General features: G+C 36.4%; 1 protein-coding gene across 5 annotated transcripts in view; it reads right to left on the bottom strand.

Annotated features, from left to right (window-relative positions):
• The window catches only part of LOC145694441 (uncharacterized), a 102,253-nt gene that overhangs the window by 51,549 nt on the left and 27,516 nt on the right, over positions 1 to 23,188 (bottom strand). For 2 of the 5 annotated variants that reach the window (XM_081770678.1, XM_081770681.1), the window contains exons 6-8: positions 20,273 to 20,335; positions 7,484 to 7,665; positions 4,655 to 4,756 (exon numbers count right to left, since the gene is read on the bottom strand). In XM_081770678.1, the coding sequence (XP_081626804.1) occupies positions 4,655 to 4,756; positions 7,484 to 7,665; positions 20,273 to 20,335 (347 nt within the window). Of the gene's footprint in view, positions 1 to 4,654; positions 4,757 to 7,456; positions 7,666 to 20,272; positions 20,336 to 23,188 lie in introns of all 5 variants that reach the window. The other 3 variants (XM_081770677.1, XM_081770680.1, XM_081770679.1) reach the window with 2 other exon arrangements.

Raw genomic sequence — 23,188 nt, 5'->3', positions numbered from 1 at the left:
TATAGCCAAACGATTACATCTGGTTCAACCAACAGGAGATTATGCAATCCACCACATATTGAGGCTGCAAACTGTCTGCAAGGCCAATTTGCATGCATTAACACCACGGTACACCGTGAAGCGAAAGAGCAAGGGCAGAAAGTTGTACGAGTGCGATCTAGCTGGTGAACGCTGGTAATTTGTTATGACGATGGAGGAGTTCATGAAAAACACCGACGATAGTTTGTGCCTCAATGCAAAGAAAGTTACTCGGAAGATTTTATGGTAGTTATTGGGTTTTACTGCACAAGAAACTAATGATTCGTAAGGTCGAAAATACAAGTCAACAATGCTCCTTACTACCAAGCACTTGTCCTATCTCCAGTTTATACACACGAAATATCAACATTGTTATGACGACGACACCCATCATGTGGAACTGCAACCAGGACAAAGCTTCAAGTCACGCGGCCAAAATATTACTGGACTTCTACCGGAACATAGCAGCTGCAACTGGTATTCATGCTACTCCATTCGAGAATATTTCCATTGAGAGTGTAGATATACTAGTCCCATGGATAACTGTGATTTTGGACTTCTCAAACGGCGCATTTCATCACATCGGATTCACATGATCAATGATCTCTTGAAAGATTACAAGCAAAAGAGGGACAATATATATCCCTGGTACAGCTGCTGCGGAAACAATAATGTCAAATTTTATTGTGAAGCGATTGTACGTTGCAGCGCGCTGCGTCCACCGGGATTGATGGTGGTGTAAATCAACTACCGAGCAAGTGCTCGCTCAATTGTCTCCAAGGTCTCGGAGGTAAAGGACGATCAATTTCGTAAACCTTTGTTTCGCCTCTTGTATAAATCGCGATACTATTACATGACCAAATCTAACGTGGCAACGCTGCCCTAGCCACACTACAGTCCCAACTTGGCTCCCGCACACTTCTTTTTGTTTCCCCGTTTAAAATGCCCAGGGAAGGATATCATTACAGAACAATTAACAACCTGAAAGCAGATTGTGAAATGGCTTTAAACGCATTTCCTGAACAAGCCTTCCAGGATGCCTTCACAGACTGGAAATCCCACTGGCAAAGATGTATCGACGCAGGAGGACAATATATTGAAGAATTTTACTATATAGGTATTATTATTGTTATTACGTAAACAAATGTTTTTGCTTTCATAATTGTAAACTTGGTGACATTAATTTCCGGACAGACATTGTACACTGATGTTCAAAATTATTGTCGCATATCTATAACTATCTTCTTGTACGAATATAATTTGATAATGATTTTGCAGGGTACTTTTGATACTGATATTATGTGTATAATCAGGAAATGTATATTTGTGGTAAATTTCACATGAAAAGAATTATAAATACGAAAATTAGAATGAATAAAACAATATGCTGGTAAATGCACAAGAAAAGTTTTATTTTCGTTTTATTGTTCTTATTTACTGCTCTTTTGACATGAAATTTGCCACATACATGTCTATGCCGATTATATACATACTAACATTATAAGAAATACCGGGCGAATTCGTTGTCAAATTATATTCCTACAACATATTTATAGACATTCGACAATAATTTTGGACATGAGTGTACATCGAGCATGATCGATGGTAGAGGGGTGAAATATCAATATATAGACAATAACTTCAATTTGTTCGGAAGGAAATAAGACCAGCCTCTGTGGTGGTAGAAGACAATATACAATCTAGTTAACAAAATTTGTTTTTAGTATATTAAAATATCTAATAGGCAAAACATTTTTTAAAAAATTATTTAGACCAGTTATGGATATGTAATGGTCCGAGAGCCAGATGTGGCTTCTGAAAGATTCTATCCAACTTTGACATGATTTCTAGTTAATGAATGAAAATAAAGTTATGTCGAAAAAGTTGTATCACGGTGTCTACTAAAATTCCAAAATGAAATTTCGTGGCCTTTTCTTTGCCAAATCATAAAATTACCTAATATTTTCAAGAGCGAATTTGAGTGCGAATTAGGCCGAATTTTCATCCATGCTATAGAAACGTACTTTGCTTGCTATTTGGTAGCATCTAAAGCCGACGAGGCTACCATGAGCTAAGGACGTTACCAAAAAGTACCGTATCCTGAGGTCGCTGCAAGACGCCCTGGAGGCTGCCATGAGCTAAGGACGTTACCAAAAAGTACCGTATCCTGAAGTCGCTGCAAGACGCCCTGGAGGCTGCCATGAGCTAAGGAAGTTACCAAAAAGTATCGTATCCTGAAGTCGCTGCAAGACGCCCTGGAGGCTGCCACGAGCTAAGGAAGTTACCAAAAAGTACCGTATCCTGAGGTCGCTGCAAGACGCCCTGGAGGCTGCCATGAGCTAAGGTCGTTACCAAAAAGTACCGTATCCTGAGGTTGCTGCAAGATGCCCTGGAGACTGTCATGAGCTATAGGGGTTCCCGTATAAAACAATTAATTCCTTCACCTTACTTGTTATAAGGAAGAATTTGAGATATTCACTTTGTAGATACAAAGACCTTTTTGTAATATTTTATAAAATAAATTAGATGATGAGCTAAATCCCGATCTGTTATTGTCTTTACCTACAGAACATTACATGGTGACAGGCGCGGTGTTTTGTACGGTACGCTCTTTTTACTGACAGAATTTTAACTAATTCAGGCACAAAAACGAATAGGTCAGTATCAAAATTTTGCTAATTTCCATTTTCCCTCTTCTTTTAATTTATCTTCTTTTAGTGCGATTTTTTAAATGCCGGAAACAAGGTCTGGTAGGCACACGTAATAGTGTAGTTTCTAACAACATGACAGAGGATGCATCAAATATGTCTTTCTGTATGTCTCATCTTACTAAATACTCCGACTTCGTACATGAAGACCCAGATAAATTTTTTTATGCTTTACGATCACATGGCTACTATGCAGTTGTCTTCTAATAATTAAGGCCTGAGTGAATACACGGAAAGGGGATGATATAACGCTAGTAAATACGGTATAATGAAAGGAGCCAAATTTCTGGTCGATAGGTTGCCATTGGCGACCGAATATTTTAGTTTGTCGATAGGCATTTGGCTTTTACTTGGCTTGCCTCCGAAAAGTTGTGACCAAACTAATACAGTAGACTTGAACTACGTGGTATAATGCATTTTTCTAGAATTTTGGTCCTATTATATGAAATATGGAGTAAACTTTTTGTCTTACATCATATCCTCTACAGATATGAATTCCACGTAATTCAAAGTCTGAAAAAATACACATCGCTATTTTTATGGGACGGATTGTGTTTTATAGCTTACAGCGCACTGTTACAATGAGTTAAAAACTACGTTATATCCCCGACTGAGCTACACTTTTTCTATTTTTAAATTTCAAAACTTTTGAAATTAAAACCTTACCTTTGTAAAATGAAATGAAATTTTTTGTTTATTGTATCACGGTTAATTCCCTTTAGACTAAAGGAGACAAATGATTAATGCAAGTTAATGACTGTCAAATTTTTCCTACTCTCCCACCGAGGAACGAATCCGGGACCACGTGTACCAAAGGCACACACACTAGCCACTGTACCAGTGGGGAAGACTAATCTTAGCTTAATATTTAACCCGGTGTCCTATTTACAATTTTACTTTCACAATACTTCGACCCTCTTTGTACCCAAGTTCTCGTGTTTGTAAAATGTAAGCTCAAATACTTGAGGCTATTTTTCTTTTACAGGACTAGTAACAACATAATAAAACGAAAAAGCAATGATATTGCAGTTTGTCGGTGTGAAATGGTTCTAATCGCACGTTAAGCTCTAGGTCATGTCTCATATAGCCTCGCTGCTGAAAAGAGACGATCAATTAAAAAAATTAAAAAAAAAAAAAAAAAAACTAAATATTTTGCCTTACATTTTAGACGCACGACTACATGGGCACAGAGAGGACGAAATACTGTCAAAATGAAATCCTAAATAAGGACATTGTGTTGTGTAACCTCTTGACGTTTAAGGTGTGCCCTCTTTTTTGCAAAGGGCGCCGATTTCTCTGCAAATTTGGGGGGCCCATTCAGATGCAGAAGGTATATATGTAAGGATTTTAAGACAAATTGCATTTAAATTATGCCAAATATTGTATATTCATAAATACAATAGGGGGTCCACATGAGTTTTGTGGGGCCCGGGCCCCCGGCCCCCTTGGCAATACCCAATGAAAGTTACGCGAGGTTGTCTAATACTCATGCTTTGGGGAAATATTATTTGCAAAAATGTCTTCGTTAAGAGAACGTTAGTGTATGCTTAGGATAAAATAAAATCGTTTCTAAATAATTAGGGGAAAAAGCATGATTCTACGTTCAGTGGTTTATTGTTTTATTGTTACGATTCTGTTCATATAAAAGTTAATCTAAACCGGTGTTCATTATTTCACCTTCTCGATTTGAAGCGTTTGCATTCGTTCTCCCATCTGTGTTTCAAGAAAGAAATGTTTCACGTTATACTTGTACACGAAAGGAAATGAAATCCGACAACATCACTCTTACGTGCCATTGGCTTTCCCTAAACGTCGAGAGGTTTGAGCCGGGACAGTAAAAGGATAAGCTTTTAATTTCAATAATACGTATAGTATAGCATCTATTAGGAATTACTAAGTAATTTTGTTTCAAATAAACAAACCCTTACCTGTGTATCAGAGTTGGGATCATGATTTTCATCATCCAGAACCAAAAAATTCTTTGGTTTTTGGACTCCGCTTTTCACTCGTTGCGTACATCTACCTTGAGGCTGGAACATAGAAGTAAAATATTTTAAGAGGAAAATAAGAATAAAATCAGTCATTAACGTAAAAAGAAAATTGGCATGGCTTTTCGGCGTATAAAATACAGCGTGTCCACAAGAAAACTCCCTAATTGGAACTGATTGTACAATGAATATGTTGCATATTGCAATGATTGCAATATGTTTGTAAGTAAGGTGTCGGAAGGAGTAGTAACTCAATATTTTTTTTCTTCCCTACAGATTGTAACATTTATCCATTTTTCCACTAGAAGGCAGTGAATTCAAGATGGCGCTCTCCAAATAACAACGCAGCTAGTGTGTGTTAGAGTTCCACACAACAAAGAGTGTTGTGTCTTTCAACATGCGTTCAGGCACAAATTTGAAGTGAAGCCACCTTCGCAGAAGTAAATTTTGAAGTGGTACAAGGATTTCGTCTACTTCAAACAAGGATTCTTACAAGGATTCGAAGAAGGATGCAAGCGAAAAGAGATATGTTTTCCAGAGTGTGGAATGAGCTCGATTATCGCCTAGATGTTTGTCGTGTGATAGGTGGGGCACACATTGAGTGCCTGTTATGAACATACATCACATGACACTGTCTACCCAAAAAATGAACAAAATATTTCCCAAGGTTTTCATTTTATAACGAAATAAATTCGAGGAGTGTTTTTGTGGACACCCTGTAGTTTGCAATGCTGTTAGTTACGCAGAATTACTATTTTTTTAATTAATATTTTTATAGATTTACATAGTGCAAGTAGTATGTGCGTCACCATCAGAACGTGTGTCATTTTTAGAACTAGTGCTGTTACAATTATTCGAATAAATTATTCGTTATTCCAACAAGCGTTCCAATAAATTATTCGTTATTCCAACAAGCGTTCGAATAAATTATTTGTTATTCCAATAAGCGTTCGAATAAATTATTCGTTATTCCAACAAGCGTTCGAATAAATTATTTGTTATTCCAATAAGCGTTCCAATAAATTATTCGTTATTCCAACAAGCGTTCGAATAAATTATTTGTTATTCCAATAAGCGTTCCAATAAATTATTCGTTATTCCAACAAGCGTTCGAATAAATTATTTGTTATTCCAATAAGCGTTCGAATAAATTATTCGTTATTCCAACAAGCGTTCCAATAAATTAGTCGTTATTCCAACAAGCGTTCCAATAAATTAGTCGTTATTCCAACAATCGCTTGAAGAAATTATTCGTTATTCCTACAATCGTTCGAATAAATTATTCGTTGTAGAACATTTGTAAAATTTCTAGTCACGAAGAAATCGGTGCGAGGATTCTTTTCTACAAAAACAAGTTTATTAAAAGGTCAAACTGTTCAATTTCAAATTTTACAACTGTTGCACCTAAGGAACAAGATGCTTTCATCAAGTGATTCAATGTTCATGTAAGTGACTTCACCTGTTGAGAAAGGTCCGAGTACAAGTGACTGAAACCGTTCAAAAAAAGCTCTAAACGACGCAATAAATAAGGTACATCCATACTACCACTTTTTAAATATTACAAAATTTAAGAAGTATATTCATTATAACACAGCAAGATCGAAGTCTAAATTTCACTATCTTAAGCAATTCCTGAAACTATCGCTACTTGATTTCGTTAACACTTCATGCTAATTCCGTATTTTTACGGAGTAGCTGATCTTTTGTAGACTGTGGATTCCGTATTATACGTGATTTGATTCAAAATGTATTTCAATGGTTTTGCTCCTTTATTATACGAAGTTAACAGTTTTAAAATATCTCGTGGACTTTGCAGTTCGGAATTTCGTCAATAGATGGCATGAAGATTCTAATATTAATACCTTGTTGCCTCCAGGGTTCAAAAACCATGTGCTAACTGTTTGACCGTCAAAATGTTGAGAAAGAGCCTGTCGGACGAAGCAATACGCTTCAGTTTACAAGCGGAATTGAGCGACAGTGGTGCAGGGTGTCTACTAAAATTCCAAAATGAATTTCGTGGCTTTTTCTTTGCCAAATCAAAATTTCTTAATATTTTTAAGAGCGAATTTGAGTGCGAATTAGACAGAATTTTCATCCATGCGATAGAAACGTACTTTGCTTGCGATTTGGTAGCGTCTAAAGTCGACGATCGACATTTTTGGTAGTGAACTTTGACGTTTTATACATCTGTACAGTTAAAAAAAATCGTGACCCAAAAGCTAAATTTCGTGACTTTCATGACCGTTTTCTAATTTTGTGACTTTTTCGTAGCATTCGTGATTGATAGACACCCTGTGATGGTGATTTGTTTGAAGGAGAGTTATTAGACGATTGCGAGAATGATCCAGACTATGTAGCAACAGAAACATCAGATACGACTATGTGTATGTTATATATTTCGTGAAATTTTTATTTTTTGTAAATTTCATTTTTAAATTTTGAAATTTCCAATATACTCATATTATTGGAATACAGAATATTATATTTCAGAATAAAGAGCAAGCCCTAAACTTTCAAACGGTGCATGTTGTATTATTTTAGCTTTTCTAGATTTTGAGATACAATTTTTTAAAAGGTCACAAAAAAGCCCAGCATTCTTGGGAAAGTCTGCACTTCAGAGCCCAGCACCCAAAGTGTTAAGCACTGGAATAGTTGAAGAACATTTGACGGTCAATTTTACTACTATATTACATCAGTCTCTACGTTATAGCTGGTAAATTTTTATAACAGTTATAAGCATACCTTGTTATTGTCTAATGTCCCAAGTACCTTTCGGGTAGGCGTATTTCCTGTCTTATATGTTGTACGTCGCGAAAATCGGGACGAGGCATTGTTGTTTCTCCATTCTGCAAAGCTCGGTGACATTCTATCGAATTCTAATTGTCGTCGCACTGGGTGCAAACTGTGGCTTTCACGAGCAGGTCCGTATCTGACCGGTTGTGACGATGAACCTGGAACAAAAATGTTTATCAAATAAATATTAGAAGTTCTCCAAAATTTCATTACTAAACAATTGACAAAACTACTGAATATTTACGTTATATATGTAGTGAATAATCATTAACAATAAATATTAGTTTTCGAATTATTCCATGAGAAAGAAAAAAAAAGTTAAAAACACATAAATGAACTAATTTTTGAACGAATATATGAATTTTGGGATATCATATTGGTATCCGCGAATTATTGTACAATAACATGTCCTCAATTCAACAGAAAGTGCTGAGTTTAAGCTACCTTATAGAAGCTGACCAGCAATTGTCAAAAAAATTTCAAAACGTGACACTGCTCTTTAATATATATATATACACAGGTGCGGAAAAAATCCCAGAACGGCCCAATATCTCGCGAAATATACAGATCAGCGAAACAAAAATAACACGTGTTAAATAGTTTTGAAACAAGCTATCCAATGATAGCTAACGCAACCCTCTATCACCACCTCCTTCGGGAGGTACGGGGCGTAACTTTTAAATGGGAACCCCCATTTCTTCTTGCATATTTGGATTCTCCAGAAAAAGTGACCGTAATTTGTCCCAGAATTGAAAACAGTGCCTTCACGGATGGCGCTTGAAACAACACATACAAATAAAACGGGATACCAAAACGTTACGAAAATGGAAATTGTCAGTCTGTGTGGCCATACGATTAACGTACTAAACTGCGGAATCGGAGGTCCTGAGTTCGATTCCGCACAGAGTAACAATTTTTATGTGTATTTTCTGTACCTAAATAATGAATTCATACATTTTAACTTCGATAAAAATAATGTCCATAATTTAGCTTGCAAGAAAATACAAATCGCGACAAAAATAGTTTGTGTTGTAAATAACCCTATGAAATTAACCCTATTTCTAAGAACCACTTCGTAAAGCTAGTTTTCAAAACAATTATCGTAATTTGTATTGGTTGTAACTTGAATAAAGTACTAATTAAAATTAAAACATATGGGATTTATTTGGGGAAATAACAAAAGAAAAAAGGCTGCCTTGAGCGGGGATCGAACTTAGGACCTCTAACTCCGCAGTCCATTATGCTAACTGTACGGCCCCACAGACTGACAATTCACATTTTCATAAGTCTATTCAAGCGCCATACGTCAAGACATAGTTTTCAATTCTGGGTCAAATCACTGTCACTTTCTCTGGAGAATACAAATGTGTAATACGAAATGGGGGTTCCGACTTAAAATTTTAAAGTTATCCTCCCTACCCACGAAGAGTTGGGGATACGGAGTTGCATTTCATGGCACCGGATAGCTTTTTCAAAACTATTTAACAGGTGTTATTTTTTGTTTTGCTGATCTGTATATTTCTCGAGATATTGGACCTTTTCGGAACTTTTTTTCGCAGCATATATATATACAGTGGTGCCCATCCCCCCTTATGTCCATGACGCACCCCCCCGTAATTGTCTATCCATAGGTGTTCTTCCATGAAAAAAAATCTTTTCGATTAATTTTTACACCCCCTCAAACATATTTATATAGATTTTTAACCCACTCAAATATTTCAATGACTCAGTTTGCGTCATAGCCCCCCCTTGTGGGCACCCCTGATATATACACTACAAATTAAATAGAATATACTACTTACAAAACCTGGTGTAGGAACTGAAAAATTTTAATATTGATAAATTCACCGAAGAACTCACGGTATAACTCATACGATGCAATTTCGAGCATATTTAATTTAGATGGTGTGAGGTTGGATGAATTTGAAAATTTGTAAACACTCTTCACTGCTTTTACCAGTAGTAAAAATAAATACTTCTAAAGATTTTTTAACAACCAGTATTGTATTTTGAAGTGTTGTAATATCTGCTGGCAAGCTTACTATGAACTACCTTAAAAACTGTTTTCTGTTAGAGAAAAATGTATGCTATGTAAATTTATTTTATTGATACCTACTTTTTTTTTTTTTTTTTTTTTTTTTTTTGTTTTGTTTGACAGACTGACGAAGTGAGCCGCGAACTTCTGAAATGTTTAACGGATAATTTTCAAGTTTCAGTACTGGTGAGTACTCTTATCTGCGCACAGCATAAGTTTACTGGGTTTTGCTACCAATTCCAAACCTGCTTAACTAACGAATCAAATACATGGAACTAATGCGATGCATGACCCTAGCACTAAAATCCACAATTTCACTGAATGTCTATCAACCTACAGCCTAAAACCAACTACTATCATCCCGCTCTACAGCTACATCTCAAAGTTTATGATAAATAAATAAAATCAATACATTTCGAGTGACTAGTTCATGTTCAGGAAATGAAGATTTGAAGATTGCATATGCTGACACATTTTCGCTCTTTGAATCAAAAATCCAATATATTTCAATAATATTAATAAATTCTTGTACGCCTTATATCTGGAGAACTACACTTAACCCGAACTATTACTTTAACTTAGTATGACTTACGTATTCCCTAGAAAATACAAAAACTCGACTTAGGGGCCGTTCAAAAATTTTGTGACCCCTGATCCAAAAACTAATTACCGGGCAACACAGATTTTCTTGTAAGCCTTATATCTGGAGAACTACATACAATGTAGCCAAATCCAAACTATCACTTAACTCACAAGGAAAGGACATGAACCTGTCATCCGGACATCCGAATCAAACCTAGTCCATTCGATAAGCATAACAAAGATATGTTCATGCACAAAATATTAGATGCCATGGACAACAGAGTAAGTCCCGGGGCCCGATTAACCCCGTTAGTATAAAGAAAATCGTCGACTCGCAGTGAAATAGCTATTGCATCAACACTGTTCATTGGAAAGTCATGGTTTATAGTTCATTCTCTTCAGCATGAAACAAGCTTTCCAGAGGTGCTATGTATTGAGGAACATAACGTAGTTGAACAGGGAAAATTGGCAGAATGTCAGGAAAATTCCCTCCAGAAATCCATCCCATCAACTTTTGAGCCCTCTGGAGTGGCCCCGGGTAAAAGCACACAGTCCAAATGTATCTGGAAAAATACTATAGATGATAACAAATGTGTGTACCAAGTTTTAGGTTAGGATTTAGATTTCTGGGCTTTCGGCATCTAAGGCCATTTAGCCCTTCACGTTTTGAGGGATGACGTCCCTCGGCGAGCACACAATCCGGGGAAAGGGAAGGTAGAAAGGATGGGGGAAGGAAAGAAGCGGCCTGGGACCTATAAGTTAGGTACCACCCCGGCATTTGCCTGGTGTGAATGAGGAAAACCCAGGAAAACCTCATTCGGGGTGGCTGGCCTGAAAAAGCGTTTTACACTTTTTCGACCGAGTGCCCCCACCGGGAATCGAACCCGGGACCGCTCGCACCGAAGGCGATGTACCAAGTTTTGTATTGATAGACGGAATAGGTATGAGGGGAAAGCTTGTATACCAGTTTCTCTTATACCTATTCTGTCTAGCAATACAGAAATTGGTACACACATCTTATACCCTATGGTATTTTTCGAGATACATTTGGATTGTGTACTTTTACCCGGGGCTACCTCAGAGGGCTCAAAAGTTGGTGGGATGGATTTCTGGAGGGAATTTTCCCGACATTCTGCTAATTTTCCTTGTTCAAGTACGTTATGCGCTCCAATATATAGTACCTCTAGAAAGCTTGTTCCATGCTGAAGAGAATGAACTATAAACCATGCCTTTCCAATGAACAGTGTTGATGCAATAGCTATTTCACTGTGAGTCGACGATTTTCTTTATACTACCAGGGTTAATGAACTTCAGGGAATTACTCCGTTGTCCATGACACCTAATTTTGTGTGCATGAGCATATTTTATGTTTATCGAATGTACTAGGTTTGATTTGGATGTCCGGATGACATTCATGTTCGTTCCTTGTCAGTATGATGTGCTTATTCTGTAGAAAATATGAAAACTTGATTTAGGGACCGTTTAAAAATTTTGTAGCCCCAGATTCATAAACTAATTATTGGCTAAGATCGCAATCTTTTGATGCATTTTTTTGGATCATTCCTAAAATTCTTGTTAATCCGTTGATTAATAAGGTAAAATATTACAATTTTATTTTGCTGATTTCTTGTATAGTTACTTGAAATGTTTATTACTGAATTTATATACACTGTATATGAAAGAGTTACACTATTCACTCATCACTGAAATCTCTGACTGGATAAGACACGATTTTCTCCTTGATTTATTGACAGAAAAGGAAGAAGGTGTTTGAATGTACAAAATTTCTCCTTAGACCCTAAATTATTAGAACAAAACTAGGTCAGTTCGGTAATTGGTTGGTTGGAGTTAGTGCCTTTGTCATCACCGCGGCTATGAAAGACTTGGACCTATAGTTTAAAGTGGAATCCGAACAGATAATTGTTTGCTTTCTTACTACTTAAGATAACAAGATAGAACTTTATTTCTCTTATTTTATTAGCTGTTTATAAATGACATTTATATATATATATCAGGTGTTCTAAAAATAGTGCCCACGGGCCACAGAGCATTATTCTACAAGTCAAAATAAAGCAGAATATATATATTTATATACCTTTCGAGTCCTCATCTGGAGGCACAAATTGCACTATGTGGCAACGTCGCAAATAAAGAACCATAGATTAGATCTACAATCTATCAAATAGTTACATCTATTCTTTCCAGATGGCAGCTCAAGTCGATATTGATTGACACTAGCATCACTTTTTAGTGTAGCAATCGATTCAACTGCTTATTGTATTAGTAGGCTTTTGTGAATGTTTCTGAACAAGTACCTTTTTTTACAGGATGAGGGTGTTAGCCTTACCCAAAGATTCGATCGATTCGATTTAGACGAAATCGATCAACTATCGACCAAATATTTACCATTCGCCAAATACTCGAAAAGAAGTGGGAATACAATACCCCGGTACATCAACTATTTATTGATTTTAGAAAGGCTTACGACTCGGTTAGGAGAGAAACATTATACAACGTTCTTACAGAACTTGGAATACCGAGAAAGTTAATTAGATTAATTAAGATATGTTTAAGTGAATCCCAAAGTAAAGTCCGGGTAGGAAAATTTTTGTCCACGAGCTTCCACGTCGAAAATGGCCTGAAACAATGAGATGCGTTGTCGCCATTATTATTTAACTTCGTGCTGGAATACGCCATAAGGAAAATCAAAGATAGCAACCAGGGCCTAGAGTTGAACGGCATTCACCAGGTTATGGCATATGCTGATGATGTAAATTTAATAGGGGATGATAGAAGAACAGTAGAAATAAATGCAGAGATATTATTAAACGCTTGCAGGGACATGGGTTTAGAAGTAAATGCAGAGAAAACTAAATACATGGAAGTGCGTCGGGACCGTAATACGGCAAATTGTGGAGGCGTTAAAATATTAAATAATGCTTTTGATAAAGTGGATACTTTCAAATATTTAGGATCAATATTAACAGACGAAAATCATATTCACGAAGAAATTAAATGTCGACTAAAAGCAGGGAACTCGTGTTACTACTCGGTTCAAAATCTCTTGTCGTCGCGAATTCTGTCGAGGAATTTGAAGCTTAAAATATATAAAACGATAATCATGCCTGTTGTTCTGTATGGTTGCGAAACATGGTCGCTTACTCTGAGGGAAGAACATAGACTGAAAGTATTTGAGAACAGGATCCTGAGAAGAATATTCGGACCCAAGAGGAACGAGAATGGGGAATGGCGGAAGCTTCATAACGAGGAACTACATAGTTTATACGGTTTACCCAACATTGTTAGGGTCGTCAAGTCTAGGAGGCTTAGGTGGGCAGGTCATGTAGCTAGAATGGAAGAAAGTAGAAACGCTTTCAAAGTCTTGACTGGTAGACCCATAGGAAAACGACCATTAGGAAGACCTAGGCGCAGATGGGAGGATAATATTAAGATGGATCTCGCAGAGATAGGAATACAAAGTAGAAACTGGATGCAATTAGCTAAGGATAGAAGTCAGTGGAGAGCTTTTGTGAACGCGGCACTGAACCTCCGGGTTCCATAGGCCATAGAGTTAGTTTTAGTTAGTTTATTGTATTAGTAGAGTAATGCTAATGGCTCGAAGTTAGTCTGCGACGTTATCACATTGTGAAATTTTGATCCCCCATAGGGGCTGAAAGAGGCTCCGGAGAGCATTCCATCGTATGACATTTTCGCTTTATTTTGATCTGTAGAATAGTGCTCTGTGGTCCGTGGGCGCCATTTTTAGAACACCCGATATAATATATATATATATATATATATATATATATATATATTGCGACTTTCGTTTTATACGGGTAATGTAAGTTTCAAAAAGTCTCTCCACCATAAATTATATATATCATACAACCATAGTCAGAATCACTATCATTATAACTAAAGAATGATAGAAAATAATTAAATAGCGACTGTTACTTTCCACTCTTTTTTTTTTTAAATTCCCGTTTGAAATAAAGATGTCGCTTACAATCGCAAAATTAAAACAATTTTAATTACACGAAAGGAACATCACGAAGATGGAAATCACACAATTCCGATACAAAGAGACTGACCAGTTTCTGAGTTGAGTTATTTTGAGTTTAACGTCCCTTTCAACAGCGAGGCTATATGAGATGGGACCTAATGATTAATGTGGAATCCGAACATGGAGCTCCGCTGGGAATCGAACCCGATTCCTTCACGCCGAAGGCGCGTACACTAACCGCTTAGCCACGAATGAGCTCTGAACAATTTCTATTCGAACAAACTGAATTTCTTGCTCTGCCCTCCAATCATCGATTATGTTCGATGTGATGGCCATTGTATGCCCATTGCACGACATAGCAGTTTCCACTTCAGCAGATTTCGTTGCAGAGGTTATTGTCCCATTTTTGCTTAAGACTTCCTATAACCTATTTATTGAGCGAACCGACATGACGAAAGGTGCCGTTTTATTCTTCTAAATCCATGGGACTAGCATTTGAATTCTTCAACGGGAATATTCTTGAAAAGGATAGCATGGATACCAGTTGCAGCTCCAGGTCTTGGTAGAAGGTCAACCAATGTTTCGGTCCTATGACTTTCCATCAGGGTGGAAAAAAAATCATTTTTGTTGATTTTTTTGATTTAAATCAAATCTTTTCCTTCGTATAATACAAGTCGCGAACTGAAGAAAAAGCATTAGGAACTAGTATTAAATGTTAATTATGCCATTTAAGTGAAAGTATTGGGTTTTAATTTTGAATTAATTCCCAATCGTTAACCTATTTCAATCCCAAACAATGGTTCTTAAGCATTAAGGAAAAAGTACAGCAATGTATATCAACATGACACTTTTCTTTTCACGAAAGCTGCTGATATTTGGCAGGGGCATATTTTTAAACAATCGGAACTAGCTAGCGGCACGAAATACATATAAAGCACATGAATTTCGCCTAAAATTAACTAACTCACTCTATGACCTATGGAACCCGGAGGTTCAATGCCATGTTCACAAAAGCTCTCCTGACTTCTATCCTTAGTCAACTGAATCATCCAGTTTCTATTTTGTATTCTTATTTCTGCGAGATCCATCTTAATACTGTCCTTCCATCTGCGCGTAGGTCTTCCTAATGGTCGTTTTCCGATTGGGCTTCCAGTTAAAACTTTGAAAGCGTTCCTACTTTCTTCCATTCTCGCTACATGTCCTGCCCACCTGAGAATCCAAGATTTGATGACCCTAAAAATGTTTGGTGAACGGTATAAATTATGCAGTTCCTCATCATGAAGTTTTCGTCATTCCTCATTTCCGTTCCTTTTGGTTCCGAATATTCGTTTCAGGATTTTATTCTCAAATACTTTTAGTCTGCGTTCTTCCCTCAGCGTAAGCGACCATGTTTCACAACCATACAGCACAACAGGCATAATTATCGTTTTATATATTTTAAAGCTTCAAATTCCTTGACAGAATTCGCGACGATAAGAGATTTTGAACTGAATAATAACACGAATTCCCTGCTTTTAGTCGATATTTAATTTCTTCGTGAATACCGTTTTCTGATCCCATATATTAGCCGATGGCAGAACTCTCTTTGTGTTTATGCGATGAGCTTTTGTAAGTCAAAAATTTTCTGCAGGAATTCCAAAATAAAAAAAATCAAGATGATCAGTTCCAGCAGAAGAAACACTTGTGATTGTTAAAAATATCCTTTATGTGACGTGAAAAACAGTTCAAATGCAAGTTGTCCGTGCATTTAAGACATCTATACATAGCAGGCATGTTTTTATACTTTTCTGTTGGCTATTTTATTTCCTCTGACAATTTTTCCTGCACAGGCGCGGAAAATTTTCTGCGATCACATCTGCAATGGGGTCAAGTATCCACTTTATCAAAAGTATTATTCGATATTTTAACGCATCCAAAATTTGTCGTATTACGATCCCGAGGAACTTCTATGTATTTAGTACATAAATTTCGCCAAAATTTTAAAATCTATTTTTTTTTCGGAGAGGGGATCGGACCCCTCTAAATACGCCCCTATTATCTGGAAACAAACAAATAGACGTGGACACAAAAGAGTTTTCATCTTAAATGTCCATGGTGATTTCCCCGTTGGAATATTAATTTTAAAACCCTGTGTTACAAAGAGAAGAAAGCAGGGTTCACCCGTTACCCGCTCAAACGGGATTTTCCCTGATCGTTCTCTACATAATACTCGTTTTCATACTGTGCTTACATACATTTGAGTCTCATTGTATTATGATTATTATCTTCCATAATCGAAATAACAGAAGAGAAACAGGATTTTACTTACTTTCACTTTAAATTAATTCATTTCGGAATTTGATTTAAATCTTGATTAAAATCGTGATTTAAATCAGACTGATTTAAATCAATCCACTCTGCTTTCAATACGGATGTCGTCGTCACACAAAACTGGTACTTTGCCTTGTAAACTAAGGACAGGACAGGAACTATTATTTTCTTCGTAATAAGCGGAATTAATCTTTATTTATTTATTTATTTATTTATTTATTCGAATCTTGAGCTTCCTTCTGTAGCGAAAGCCAGTGAAATAACCGCCATAGAACCTTTCTAGAAGCTATCTTTGAATTGCAAACGAAGGTATATGGATTTCTTCGTGAACATCTCTGTAGGTGATGGTCTAAACCCAGGGGTTCTTAACCTGTGGTACGCCAGTCACTGTTAGTGCTACGTCCAACTTATGGTAATATTGATTAATATTATGCTTTGGTGGTACGCTGATGGAAAAGGCTGAAAAACCCTGACAGTCACTTAGAAACATACGTCTATTGTCACAACAAACTTCCAACAGTTACTAGCTCGCTGGCGTTGAGACAGCTCGTTCCGCGATATGCCGTGGTATTAACGCATGAACTCGTCTTGCAGCTAGTTTGTAGCCTCAGTTTATGATGGATTGCACGCTTCACGATTGATTTGAGTAATACTGTGAAGATATGTGTATTTAGACACATGACAAAATATTTTATTTTGAACCATGGGACATTTTATTTTAAGAATCATTTCAGTGAAAAGGATAATAATTCATTTAATGTTAAATCACTTTTTAACTTTTTTTTCTAAGTTCATTTGCCTTTCCTACTAGGAAGTCTTATTGCTGTCTGTCATTTCTTTTTTACATTTGTAATTTCTCAATTAATAAAAACAACAGATTGCTTCCCCGTCCGCATTCCTACCATCACCTTACCTTGGTTAATCAACGAGCACGCACTTTTTCATCAAGACGGAAAACGTAGTGAATGACCAAGGATATGAACCCGGAAGGGACGCTAAACAAAACGATCGAGAGACTTTTGGAAGAGACAGTCAATATTGAATTAGAAACGAGTTAGGATGTAGACCGCGAACTTCATTTTGAAGCTTATGACAAATTTAGCCTTGCTCTGTCCTAAAGAGCACCCTTGTTTCAGCTAACGTTACATAGCTGTTAACGACAATGAATTGTTTTCTGAAAAGAAGTTTCGACTCTGACTGAACTTGCGGTCTTCGTAAAGTTGGTTTTCCTGTCCGGGTTTCGCTAACCCTTAACCTCCAACTGCTTGGACGACCAGCCAGCCAGATAGAGAGATGGACGGACGTCAGCCCACTGGAAGAATCGTCAAGAAGGCAACATCCAAATCTACAAGTAAGTGCAAGTAGGTTAACCTGTCCTAAATTTGCTCCTTTCTTACCCCTTTTAACCCCGTCAACATCACAATCTGTTTCCTTTTACATAAGTTTAATTTTATTTGAATGCAACCTAGGTTAGATCCCGTACCTTACGTTCTGTCAAGTTCAATGTATACAAAATCCTGGGCGAACTTGTCGGTTCTGACATCCCCAATTACGTTATCTATAAGCGCATTATCTGAGCTCTCAGACCGACAAGGGGCGACTGCACAATACTGTGCTAATGGAATCTCACAGGCCACCATATCCCGGGTTTTCTTTACCATAATCTCGAAAGTCCCCTTAACGCCCTCTTTGGATGTCACGGGTTGTAGATAACACTAACAGTAGCTCATTCTACTACAAAACCATTGTTCCAAACACTGTTCTACTATGCGGGAAAAGGCTAAAGTTCGCATAGGAACGAATCATGACATATCCTTCCCAAAATAGACTTTTTGGCAGCGGCATTTTGGCCACTACATCACGCTCACATACATGTGTGCCTATAGTTGTGTTGCTCTGTGAAACCTAGTTTAACAGATACCGCTGTCTGCAAGCTGTTTGGGTGGACATGGATCAGCCTCTATATTTCGATTTTGCCTCAATTCGAACAATTCGTACCTCTAGCTATGCAATGTTTACCTATTTAAAAAGAATAAAAGCTCTCAAATCAAGTATTAAACTAGTAAAAAATATCGTTATTAAAGAAGGACATTAGCACAATATGCAATTTTCAATTATTATTATTTTCAGAAATCGTGTTAGTATTTAAACTGCAATAGAATCTAGCAATTACAATGTTTAGAAATAAGATATTCTCCAACGAGAACAGAAATTATTTATATATTAAAATGTTAGGTTTATATATTTGTGGCCAATGATATCTCGGAAATCACAAGTCTAGAAGGTGAAGTTTTCACTAACCGATTGCAAATTTTGTTTAGATTGTTTAGTTCTAATTGCATATTTTTTTTAAAAATGGACGTTATTTCTTTATTACATTTTTAGAGGTATACTGGAAGTGTTGAAATTTTAAAAAGTAAAGTATTATATACTATGAGTTATACATCCCAACACCACACATTTGTATACAGGGTTAGTATATCTCTTCGGTACACGTACAGATCTTGTGACTTATGACAAAGAGATTCATGCTTATATGTGAATGATACGCTGTGTAGAGAGCGTAGGTTCAGTTAAACTGGAAATTTTATTAATAATTATTTACTTACCTACATTTAACTAAAACTTTTCTTCTTCAATGAAGCATGCAATACTTCAATTCTTTTACATATAAGTTTCTTCGCGACGATAATAATAATAATAATACGCGTAATAAACAACAACGTGATTTAAACCCATTAATATAATACTTTACAGACACCATCACCTTTCCCATTTATTCATTCATATCAACAAAAATAATAAAACAAGTTAAGAGCCTAACATACTACAAAATAATAAAAAAAATTATCATTTTTCCTTTGCTTGTTTTTGATAAGTAAAAGGATATAATGAAATGCAATTTACTACAATCATACATAATGTTATACTACAACAGAAAATATGACTCATAAGAATTTTCATTATTGCCATTCATTGAAATTACAGTGTTGCCAGAATAATAACATTTCCTTCAAAATCTCAGTTAAGGCAATGACTAGAGAAAAGAACTCAACTGCATTTGATTACGTATCATGTTGTTTCGGTATCCTCTGAACTACTTCGGTTATGTTTTCTAAATAACATTATTATTTAATTTTAATAACTGTATGTTAAAACTATTTTATTTATTACAAACTAAATACAACTATTATTTAAAAAGAAGTTCACAGGGTTTCAAGACAACATGATAACGTAATCAACTGCAGTTGAATTTGTTCCTCTAGTCACTGCCTTAACTTAGATTTTGCGGGAATCGTTCTGACAACACTGTAATTTCTATGGATTGCAGCACTGAAAATTTTTCACATTCACATTTTCTGTTGTAGAATAACATTATCTATGATTGTGGTATGCTACATTTCATTATCTCCTTTCACTTATGAAAAACAAGCAGAAGAATGGTAAATTTTGTACTTTTAGTATGTCACGTTCTTAAAGAATAATTTATAACTTAGCAATTTTCTTGTATGTGTTAGCTCTAAAGACGGAAATAAAACTTAAGAAATAATGGTGAAATTATCGCATATTACATCTTTCATTTTGTATGGTCAAAGATTTGATTCCAGTTTCTATTTTTTACAGCCCGAATATAAACTAGTTGGAACGGAAAGTAGTAACTTCCCATTTACGTTGTGCTCTATTCCTTCCCTCTACTACAACTTAACACCTATTACATTTTATTTTATACCCACAACCATCTATTTGAATCTATACCCAATTTTACAACTGAAGCGATGCACGTAGCAAAATACAAATACCTAACCATTTTTCCCCTACACATACACATACTTACGTAAACCTCCCGACAATGGAAGTTTCTCGGGCCCACTCTGACTACCTTTGTTCTCAGGATCACCTGTAGAGTAAGCAGGAATACTATAACTCCAAAGGTTTAAGAAGTTTCATTCCCTCCCATTGAAAGAATATGCCACACAGCATTTCCTCCCATTGAAAGAATATGCTACACAGCATTTCCTCCCATTGAAAGAATATGCCACACAGCATTTCCTCCCATTGAAAGAATATGCCACACAGCATTTTCTCCCACTGAAAGAGTACCAAAAATAGCAAGAACAGACGCACACATGTACGTTCGATTGCCCATTGCACACAGTATGTCGTAAAAATAACGGATAGGTATTTTACCAACTGTAGCTCCTTCTATTCAAAATACATCCCTTCCGCATCAATACACCGCTGCGTACGTTCAACCAATGCTAGCAGTTTTGAATGTCCTTTTTCTGAATCGCCCCAATGACCCTCGTCACGGCAGACTGGACGTGTGTAATATTGTCATAAAATGTTCCTTTCATGGTCAATTTTCATTGTGGTAATAGGAAATAGTCACACGGCGATAAGTCAGGCGAATACGGAGGATGTGGAAGAAGCATTTTTTTTTAAATCCAAAAAGTCACAAGCTGCGACGGTTTTGTGACATGGTGCATTGTCGTGCAATAAAGATCAACTGCCTGGCGCTCGATACTCAGGCCTTACGTAAACGATTTGCTTCCACAAATGCTCCAAAACACCCACATAATATTCACAGTCGAATTCGCATCATGGACTGTCATTTCACGCACATCTTCCACAACTCATCGCGATTTTGTTTCTCGGTCTGCCTAGCTTTGGGTTGTCTTCCAAGGACTCCCGATCGTCCCGGAATTGCGTATACCACTCGAACACACGTGCACGAGATGAATACTCATCACTATACCCTTTTTCATCATTTCCAATATTTGTGTAAATGTTTTACCTAGCTTGAAACAAAATTAATATTGGCTCTACTCCATCGTGTTTTTGTAACGAGGTGGCACCAGACACTCACGTTTCTTGCTATAACTTGACACTCTGTTAATCGGTTCTCATGATTTGGTCTCGTTTTGTTGAGCAGATATCCAGCTTTCCGATGATACGTTGTTTCAATAGATGGCGCTAGTGGTTATCTGTCAAGTTCCGTTACTTTTCCGACATACCATGTATTACAAAAGGTATCTAATTTTCTTTAAGGTTGGTGTAAAAGGACAAGTTTTGCCGGTAGATGTCACTACAGTTTTCGTATCTCTCTTATGTATGTTTTACCTTTCACGAAAATTCACGATTTCTCTTACAAATTACAGCCTAGAGACTTCAAATTTTTTGAGAAGGAACTTCATAACTTATCGAAGATAACAATCCGTGTCGATATTTTATTTAGAATTTTCTTCATTGTTGAAACAGTTATATTGTTAACGGTTTGGATATCCATTTCAATAATCAAGCCATTTCAACAATGAAGAAAATTCTAAATAAAAAATCGGCACAGATTGTTGCCTTCGATAGGTTGTGAATTTCCTTCTCTAAAAATTTGAAATCTCGAGGTTGAAATTTGTAAGAGAAATCGTGAATTTTCGTGGAAGGTAAAAAAATACATGAGAGATATACGAAGACTGTAGTGACATCTATCGGCAAAACTTGTCCCTTTAAACCAACCTTAAGGAAGTTTCATGTAGAGGTAATTCAATCGAACGAGAAGACGTTTCACCAAAACAGCGTTAGTCGGCGCAAATCGTAGTCTTGTTGTTCCAAACAATTCATGCTTATTCAAGATTGGGCTTAAAAGTTCGACGCTGTTGGTTCTATGTGAACATGAGAATAGTAGGAAACAGAGATGTGAAAAATGTGGTTCTATATGTGATCATGAGAATAGTAGGAAACAGAGATGTGAAAAATGTGGTTCTATGTGAACATGAGAATAGTAGGAAACAGAGATTAAAAAATGTGGTTCTATGTGAACATGAGAATAGTAGGAAACAGAGATTGAAAAATGTGGTTCTATGTGAACATGAGAATAGTAGGAAACAGAGATATGAAAAATGTGGTTCTATGTGAAGATGAGAATAGTAGGAAACAGAGATGTGAAAAATGTGGTTCTATGTGAACATGAGAATAGTAGGAAACAGAGATGTGAAAAATGTGGTTCTATGTGAAAATGAGAATAATAGGAAACAGAGATGTGAGAAATGTCATTGAAAAAAAAAGTCTATGGCGGCGCTCTAAGCGTGGTCTCTTATCACTTGGCCCCAAGTCAGTGTTCAGAGGATCTGAACCCATTTGGCCCTGGCCGTAACATATCTGTACATTATATTTCAAGGTTAACATACTTACTCTGGAAGATTCAAAGTGAGTGATTTTAATGTGTTTGTTTTCTTTTAATTGTTTAAATCATTTTTCGCTATTTCTCTAGTGCTTTCATCTTTTGTCAGGAACCTACGCACAGTACTTGTAGATACTATTACGACGGATTTAGCTTAGCTACATAGGTTGTTCTATTTTTATTAAACAATATATTTGCATTAAGTCATCCTTCTACTATAGTGATGTGTTTCAAATTAAATAAACCGTCCCACGTTTATGTATTTTTAGGCTAAAGGAGAAGATGATTAAAGCAAGTGAATATTGCGATATTCCTTTATATTAACCTTTTTAGGATTTATGGTAACTTTTGTTATCATAGCGTAGTGCTGTCTTTGACCGCTTATTTAGGTCCTATAACAGGCACTTAAGCCGGTTTAATTTTTTATTTTTATTTATCTTTTTTTTTTTTTAAAAAGATTCCGACGTGAACCCGGGCCCAAGGGCCGCAGCTATTCCGACGGGGTGATTTTTTCAGAAAAATTCTGGTTTTTCCCGGTTTAGGTGTATGATACGGATATATGAGTGGTAGCGTTGG

The sequence above is a fragment of the Thermobia domestica genome, chromosome 9 (assembly GCF_964235325.1).
Source record: "Thermobia domestica chromosome 9, izTheDome1.hap1.1, whole genome shotgun sequence".
In the NCBI taxonomy this organism is placed as follows: domain Eukaryota; kingdom Metazoa; phylum Arthropoda; class Insecta; order Zygentoma; family Lepismatidae; genus Thermobia; species Thermobia domestica.
The sequence above is the reverse complement of the archived record's forward strand: the minus strand, read 5'-3'. Positions and strand labels throughout refer to the sequence as shown.